This window comes from Spinacia oleracea, chromosome 6 (genome assembly GCF_020520425.1).
Source record: "Spinacia oleracea cultivar Varoflay chromosome 6, BTI_SOV_V1, whole genome shotgun sequence".
NCBI classification, from domain to species: Eukaryota; Viridiplantae; Streptophyta; class Magnoliopsida; order Caryophyllales; family Amaranthaceae; genus Spinacia; species Spinacia oleracea.
Genome location: NC_079492.1, coordinates 88,297,563 through 88,306,618, shown reverse-complemented (window position 1 = coordinate 88,306,618; position 9,056 = coordinate 88,297,563). Strand labels below are relative to the sequence as shown.

At 47.6% G+C, this 9,056-nt stretch overlaps 1 protein-coding gene across 1 annotated transcript; it reads right to left on the bottom strand.

Annotated features, from left to right (window-relative positions):
* Positions 1 to 4,568: 4,568 nt before the first annotated feature.
* LOC130463343 (uncharacterized) lies at positions 4,569 to 5,846 on the bottom strand. Its single transcript, XM_056832438.1, has 3 exons — positions 5,346 to 5,846; positions 5,042 to 5,225; positions 4,569 to 4,822 (listed from the first exon to the last, which is right to left on the bottom strand). The coding sequence occupies exons 1-3, from the start codon at positions 5,844 to 5,846 to the stop codon at positions 4,569 to 4,571; spliced, it is 939 nt and encodes a 312-aa protein (XP_056688416.1).
* Between the last annotated feature and the right edge of the window lie 3,210 nt (positions 5,847 to 9,056).

Genomic DNA, 9,056 nt, shown 5'->3' with positions numbered 1-9,056 from the left:
GTGCAACTGCAACCAGCCCCGATGTCGAGACGATGGCGGCACCAGGCGATGGCGAACAAGGGGAGAATGCAGGCCCAGAAGACCATCAGGAGTAGTTCTGTCCCCCCCTCCTTAAAAAATTAATTATTTGAATGTTGTGTTTGTCAAACAATGGTTTCTTTTGTTTTTAAACAATGTGTTGTGTGCTCGGCCTTTGGGAAGGTCGAAAAGATATTTTGTGGCTGTGTTTCGCTTTGAAGGCGACAGTCTTTTTGGATGCTTTTGGGGCTTGTCCAAGGGGACAAGTCATGTAAATATTTATGTGGGTTTCCAATCTTGTGTTTGCTTGTTTGTGTTTGGAAAAAATATGTTTTTTTTTTTCGGTGTTTTGTTTTTGCAAGTTGGGCACATACCTCAAGATCGACTTTGGCGACGCCTCCAGCCTGTCAGAGAAGAATCTGCAAGATGTAAACTGTAGAAAATGTATAACTGTATTACATTGTATGTGTATTGTACATTGTAGTGTACCAGGCGTTTTTGTAATGGCCTAAATTGTGTTTTGTAATTGTACAGTTGTTTTCCAGGCATTTTGTATGGCCCAACTTGTAAGATGTAAATTGTAAATGTAAGCTTCGTAACATGTAATGTATGCAATCATGTTTAAATAAAACAAACGTTTATTTCTCATCACTTTGTGTCTCTGAACATGCGTACGCAATTTCAATTATGTTCTCCTGTGTGCTGTACTGCATATTTTCGCTTCATTTGTTTTCTCCTTGTTGTACCTTCTCCATGTGGGCATCATACTGTCAACATAGCAGAGCGTGAGGATTGGCCGTTGGTGGAGCCAACGGCCCTCCGATGCCTGAGTCAGTAATGGTGATATTATGTAAAAAGGAAAGAAAAAAGATAGAGGGGAAGAACTTAACTTCTGGTTGCCTATAAGTGCATACAGCCCGAGATGTTCTTGACTTCACAATATGCCGTGCGCACCCTATCTCGGGGGTGTCGACATAATGGTGACGATTGCTAGAGTACCTGTTGTGTTTAAAAGAAACTAGAAAGCAAAAAACATTCGAGTGTTCAGAAGTGGTACAGTTTTAGGTGTGTTGCATTCCAACTTCTTGGGATGGGTGTGTCATCTTTGTCAACCAAATCGTACGCTCCATGACCTATTCGTCTTACGATCCGGTAGGGACCTTCCCATGTCGGGGCCAGCTTACCGTGTCGAGGATCCTTTTTGTTTGGGAAGACCTTGCGTAGAACCCAATCTCCCTGTTGAAATACTCGAACCCTTAGATTCTTATTGTAGCTGTTTGCTACTGCTTGCTGGTAGGATGCCATCCTAACCAATGCTGCTTCTTTGAGTTCGTCAGCGGTATCGATGTCGTAAGCCAAGATTGATTCGTTCATCCCTGGAGTCATGAAGTTACTTCTTGCTGTGGGGAGCTCGACTTCGGGAGGAATGACTGCTTCGCAACCGAAGACTAAGGAGAAAGGAGTGTGATTGGTCGCTGTCTTGGGTGTCGTCCTGTCGGCCCAGAGGATCATAGGTAACTCGTCTGCCCATCTTCCTTTGGCGTCGTCGAGACGTTTCTTGAGGTTGATGATGATGATTTTGTTACTGGATTCGGCTTGGCCGTTTTCTTGAGGATATCTCGGTGTTGAAGTGTGTAGGGTGATGTTATATCTGCTGCAGAATTCCTTGGTTTTGTTACTGATAAACTGAGAACCATTGTCGCATATGATCTCAGAAGGGATACCGAACCGGCTGAGGACGTTGCGTTTGATGAACGAGATGACTTCAGTATCTCGAACCCGCTTGAAAGCTTCTGCTTCGATCCATTTGGAGAAGTAGTCAGTCATTGCCACCATGAAGACGCGCTGCCCTGACGCTTATGGTAATGGTCCCACTATGTCCATCCCCCATTTCATGAAGGGCCAAGGGGACAAGATGGGGTGGAGTACTTCACAAGGTTGGTGAGAGATGGATGCGAACCGCTGGCAGGAGTCGCACTTCTTAGCAAAGGTGATTGCGTCCTTCTTCATGGTGGGCCAGAAATATCCCATGGTAAGGGTTTTGTGGGCTAAGCTTCTTCCTCCGGCGTGGTTTCCACACTCGCCATCATGTATGTTGCGTAGTGTCGACTCGATCTCGTCATGATCTAGGCACCTCAGGTACGGTCCTGCAACTGATTTTCTGAACAATACTCCGTGGATGAGGATGAATCTGGAGTCTTTTATGCGGAAGGACCTTTCGTGGGTAACTCTAGGTGGAATGGTATTGTGTTTGAGCCAGTGTATGTATGGGTCGCGCCATGAGTGCGTTTGAGTGGGTTGGGGTTGTTCGGTGATGGGCAGGTTATTTTTGGTGATGGCTGGATACATTAAGTGGACTACGGGGATGGAGGTGAGTTTAGGTTTGATGTTGGAGCCGAGATTGGCTAAGGCGTCGGTCTGGGTGTTTTGATCTCTTGGTACTTGTTGTAAAGTGCATGAGTCAAACTTGTTCACGAGCCTTTTTGCTATTTCCAAGTAAGCCTGCATCTTCGAATCCTTTGCTGCATACGAACCATTAATCTGACTGATAATTAACAAAGAGTCACAACGTACCTCAAGTCGGCGGATGTTCATGTCGAGCGCTAGTGATAATCCTAGGATCAAAGCTTCATATTCTGCCTCGTTGTTGGTAGCTTTGAGCTCGCAACAGACAGACTGCACTATGGTGTCCCCTTGTGGTGATTTCAGCACGATGCCGAGGCCTGTTCCCCGTATGTTTGAGGAGCCGTCGGTGTGTAGGGTCCATGTTGTGGAGGATCCAGTGTCGGTTAGTATGTTTACTTCACGATCGACTTCGAGTTGGAGGCTCGGGCTGAAGTCGGCCACAAAATCTGCTAGAGCTTGTGACTTGATGGCTGTGCGAGGTTCATACATGATGTCGTAACAACCTAATTGAATCGCCCATTTGGACATCCTGCCAGATAACTCGGGTTTCCTCATGATTGACTTCATGGGATAGTTAGTTCTAACGATAACAGGATGGCATTCAAAATAAGGACGTAATTTAACGGAAGCAACGACTAGTGCAAGGACAAGTTTTTCGAGATGAGAGTACCTTGTTTCGGCGCTAAGTAGAGACTTACTGCTATAATAAACAGGTAGCTGTTTCCCGTCTTCCTCTCGTACTAATACTGCACTGATGGTCGACTCCGTGACCGCAAGGTACACCTGTAATTCTTCATTGTCTTTTGGTTTGGATAGCAGGGGAGGGTTCGACAGGTATTGAGTTGCTGCAAAGCGGGTTCGTGGCTGTCGGTCCAGCTGAACTTCTCATTCTTCCTGAGAATATCGTAGAACAATTTGCATTTGTCGGACGACCTGGAGATGAAGCGGTTGAGGGCGGCCACTCTGCCTGCTAACTTTTGTACGTCTTTCTGGTTCCGAGGTGATTGTAGGTTGATGATTGCACGGATCTAATCAGGACTTGCTTCGATCCCTCTTTGCGTAACCATGTAGCCTAAGAACTTTCCAGAAGAGACTCCAAATGAGAACTTGGTGGGGTTGAGCTTCATGTTGTATTCTCGCAAAACGTCGAAATCTTGTCGGAGATGTGTGATATGATCCAAAGCTTTTTTGGATTTTACGAGCATGTCGTCGATGTAGACTTCCATTGTGTCGCCTAGCTGGTTACGGAACATTTTGTTGACTAGGCGTTGGTAGGTGGCGCCGGCGTTCCTTAAGCCGAACGGCATGACCTTGTAACAATAAGTGCCCCGCTCCGTGATGAAGGCGGTTTTCTCTTGATCTTCTGGGTGCATCAAAATTTGGTTGTATCCACTGAACGCGTCCATGAATGAGAGCATCTCATGTCCTGCAGTAGCATCAACCATGGCGTCGATGTGGGGTAGAGGAAAAGAATCTTTGGGGCACGCTTTGTTGATGTCGGTGAAATCTATGCAGACTCGCCACTTCCCGTTCTTCTTTCTTACTACGACGACATTGGCTAGCCAGTCCGGATATTTCACTTCCCTGATCTTTCCTGTATCTATCAGTTGCGGAACTTCATCATTGATAATTTGGTTGCGTTCTGGAGCGAACTTTCGCCGCTTCTATTTGACGGCCTTGTGATTGGGGTCGACACTGGGTTTGTGAGTGATGACGTCTGGGCTGATACCGGGCATATCTTCATGGGACCATGCGAAACAATCTGCGTTGGCTTTGAGAAATGCGATAAGTTCCGACCTGATGTCGTCAGGAACATCGCATCCAATAAAAACAACCTGATCTGGCTTTGCGGGATCCAGGATGACCTCATCGAGCTGTTCGGACTTGGGCTCGTTGTAGCTTACCGGTTCGGAACTGGACTGTAATTGCTATAAAGAGGATTTGTTAGTGGCCGAAGGCTTCAGGGCCGCTTTGTAGCACTCTTTGGACTCTTGTTGATCTCCCTTGATTTCCTGAACTCCCCATCGAGTTGGGAACTTGATGGTTTGGTGATACGTCGAAGGGATGGCCTTCATGTCGTGGATCCATGGCCTGCCCAAGATAATGTTGTAAGATGAAGGGCAATCAATAACACAAAATTTTACCTATTGTTTGATCCCTTGAGCGTAAACAGGTAGGGTGACTTCTCCGAAGGTAGTCTTTGCTTCGCCACTGAACCCTATCAACACGGTGGATTTTTTAACGACGTCCGTATCCGGGTTGAGCCCCATCTCCTTGAGGGCGTCAAGCATCATCACATTAGTTGAGCTGCCGTTGTCGACAAGGACGCGTTTGATCATGCAATTCCCAACAGGAATGGAGATCACTAGGCCATCGTGATGTTTATCCGAGATGTCCCCTGCATCAGATTCATCAAAGGATATAGGGGTTAGATACTTGGCGGCTACGGCTCAGGCCGGTCTATCTATCTCGTTCTCTCGAGCGTGCCTCTTCGCTGCAGAATAAGTTAAACCACAAATGTCAGAACCTCCAGCAATAAAATTCACAGTTTTAGTATGAGGAGGAGGTGGAGGAGGTCTAGATGGAGAGTTAGAATTGTCTTTGTTCAAGACTCCACGAGCTTTGTCTGACATGACGTCCTTTAGATGTCCGTTCTTTAACAGATAAGCCACTTCTCTCCTCAATGCGACGCAATCGTTGGTTGTGTGGCCGATGTCAGCATGGAAGTCGCACCATTTCGAGGGATCCTTCTTCGACTCGGGTTTGCTAGATTTTGGCGGCCATTGCACTGCTTTCCCCATCTTCGAAAGATGGTTCAATAGACCTACAGTGTCAACACAAAAAGAATATTCGTTAATTTTTGGAGGTAGATCCGGGCTGTTCTTCCAGTCGGAGTCGTCATCATCTTCCACCACTGCTACGTGCTGAGGTCGGGAATAAGGAGCAGGACGATCATTGCTTCTCTTGGGGTAGGGCAATCGTCTTTCCGTCTTCGAGTAGTCGTTGCCCCCTTTCCGAGAATGAAGAGTTTCATCCAACCTCACTTGGGCCATTTCTTTAGCTTGAGCATCTTCGAAAGTCTTGCAGGGGTATTTGATTAGATCTCTCCATAGGTCGGTTTCGCCATATAACCCTTGTCTGAATGCTTCGATAGCTGTTGGGACATCACATTCAGGGACGGTCACCTTCTCCCTAATGAAACGGGCTATGTAGTCCTTCAGAGGTTCGTCAGGGCGTTGAATTACTCGGTACAGGTCGCTTGTTTGCTTCTCTAGACACCTGCTGCTGGCGAATTGTTGATTGAACATATTGTCAAGATGGGCAAAAGAGGTGATGCATCCATTTGGTAGGCTAGTTAACCACTTCAAGGCGGGCCCAACTAGCGTCGAACCGAACCCTTTGCAGAGGCTGGCTTCTCTCATTTATTTGGGAACTGGAATGGTCATCATCCGTTGTTTATAGGTCAGGATATGTTCCCTTGGGTCGGACGTCCCGTCATACATAGGCATATTGGGTGGACTGAACCGTTTAGGGATGTCTATTGCATCAATGGGATCAGCATACGGCGAGTCGGCATAACTGTCTAGACTGGCTTCTTTTATTGGTGTTGGTACTCCTGGGATTTTGTTTATCATGGTCATAATTTGTTGGAGTTGGTAATTGGTGTTCTCGCAGATGCTGTTGAGCACCGGGACGAGTGGGCTGAAGGTTTCGGGAAGACTGGCGTGGAGATGCTGATAATAGGTATTTTGGGGGTATACGCCATGAGGTTGGTGGGGAGTGAATTGCGGTACCACTTATTGCATATATTGGGGCGTTCCTTGAGTCGCGTGGGTACCTGCAACATAAAGGAAAGGCGTTACAAAGCCGTGACTAACCGGAGCGACTGACCTGTTAAGAGGAGTGTATGGAGAATAGTTTCGAGAAGATTCAGGTCGCATTGGTGCGCTCGGCAACGCTGCTTGTGGCGCCTGGTTGGCTGGAGGAGCTGTCATCCACTGGGGGGTGCTCCTGGTGCCGAAGAGACTACGTTGACAACAGGTTGGACGACTTGTTGAGAGAGGATCTGGTCCCGTTGCATCTGAGTTACCGGCGCCAATCCTTGTGTTGGGAGTGAAACGGGTAGAGGCATCGACATGGTCACCATTGGGGGAGGTAGCGGTCGGGATGCTGGAGCGGAGGTAGGGATTGACATCATGGCGGATGTCGCCGTACCGGCCTGAGATGGGATGACCCGAGCAGCCGTCGTGGTGACAGTTATCGTTGATGTTCCTGCGAAAAATGGTTGAGTTGGAGGTGGGGGAAGCCAACTCGGGTTAGAACGGGGATGACTTGGTAATGGATCGAATTCGCGGATCTGCTGGAGAACAGGACCCCCAGGTTCGCCAAAGGGTACATGGAGGGGGTGTTCTGGTGCATCATCAAGATCCAAGCGGCGGCTCAGCCCGGAGGTGTCGCGTCGGTATTGGAACCTGGATCCGGCGGCGATGGAGGCAGTAGACCTGACTTGGGAGTGCAACGCTTCGTTTTCCCTTTGGAGGATGCTGATGCGCTGCTCCATGGCTTCGAAGCGACGAGTGATGTCGTCGGATGAGCTAGAATTTCCGGCCATGGCGATTGGAATGGTATTATCGAGCTGCTTTTGATTGTCAGCCCCATGGTGGGCGCCAAATTGTTTTGGACAAATTCGAGTTAGGGACGAACTTGTCTTGATGATGGTGCTAACAATCGATCGAGCTAGAGAATTGAATATGGTGAGAACAAGTTGTAAAAGCATAAGGTAATTGTAAGTATATTGCCTGAGAATTGCGTATCTAAAACAAACATGACTAAGCCATTTTATAGGCATTTACAACATGAGTGTAACGTTTATGGAATAATTTCCCATAATTAGATAATAAATCCGTAATGAAGCCCGGCTTCATCAACGGTTGTAACGTCCGTTTTGAGCCCAGCAGTTGGGAAGACCGTTCGAATAGTGCCCCCTCACGCCTTGTTGGCATCCACGCACACAATTCTTGCCACGCATGCCCACGTCACCAAGAGGGTATTTTCCCCCCTAACAATTGTCAAACTATTAATTTGATTGATATATCACGCCTAATAAGATAATACCCTGGACAATTGATTTATCATGCTAGGTACCTTAAATCAATCTAAATAAGATAATCACGATCGATTTAGTATTATGTGTTGCATATTGCTAAAATCAATTCAGAATAGTTTAATAGTTTAATGCATGTCCCTTCAATAATTTATGCTGAGCTAGTAAGGATAACCTGCCTCTGGAGTATTATCGATGAGCACTCCTCTCGGTAGTTACAGTCCCCCGAACTCTCAATCTCTGCCCTGCGGGTGTACGTTGAGCGATCCTCATACCAGGGATCACAAGGGAACCTACGGCCATCGTGGTCGAACATAATGGCACTCCCTTTATGTCACGATAACCGGGTATTGTCAGTTTTTCTCATTGTCGTCAAAAACTGAATGGCGACTCCTATATTACTATTCGATTGGGTGTAAACTCACAAGAAATCCAATTACACTTGATCTGACAACGTCACGCCCACGAGGGACGAGGTCACGCATTAGCCTCGTGCTTTTTCGACCCCCTCACAGGTAGCACCTTTCAGACTCACCCTCAACGGCTGGGATCAAGACAGCCGTTACAAACTGTTGATGGAGTCGGCTTTCATTAAGCATTTATTATTCAATTATGTGCAATTAAGCACAAACGTTACGTTCTTGTTATGAAGGCCAATAAAATGGCTTAACTTTGTCAGTTTACATATACGAATTCTAAGCAATAACAATGCTATTATTCCATGCTATTACAACTTGCTCTCGTTACTCTAAATTATCTAGCTCGATCGATTGTTAGCACCATCATCAAGGCAAGTTCGTCTCTAAGTAGAATTTGCCTAAAACAATTTGACGCCCACCGTGGCGAGAAAGGGTAGAATTTGCCCAAAACAATTTGCCCAAAAAAAAGCTTGATAATACCATTCCAATCACCATGGCCGGAAATTCTAGCTCATCCGATGATATCACTCGTCGCTTCGAAGCCATGGAGCAGCGCATCAACATCCTCCAAAAGGAAAACGAAGCATTGCACTCCCAGGTCAGATCCACCGCCTCCATTGCCACCGGGTCAAGGTTCCAGTATCGACGAGACACCTCTGGTCTAAACCGCCGTTTAGATCTCGACGCTCCTCCGGACCATCCGCTCCATGTACCTTTTGGCGAACCAGGAGGCCCAATCCTCGAACAGATCCGCGAGTTCGACCCGGTGCCAAATCAGCCCCGCTCTAACCCGAGTTGGCTTCCCCCGCCACCAACTCCACCATCTTCTGCAGGTACATCGGCGGCCACCATCGCCACAACAGCTGCCCGGGTCGCCCCATCCCAGGTCGGCATGACGACATCCTCCATGATGTCGGTTTCCACCTCCGCTCCGGCATCTCGTCCGTTACCACCCCCAATGGTAACCATGTCGATGCCTCTGCCCGTCACGGTCCCGGCACAAGGACCGACACCGGCGACTCAAATGCCATGGGATCAACTCTTCTCTCAGCAAGTCGTCCAACCTGTTGTCAACCTAGTCACTTCAGCACCAGGAGCACCCCCCCCAG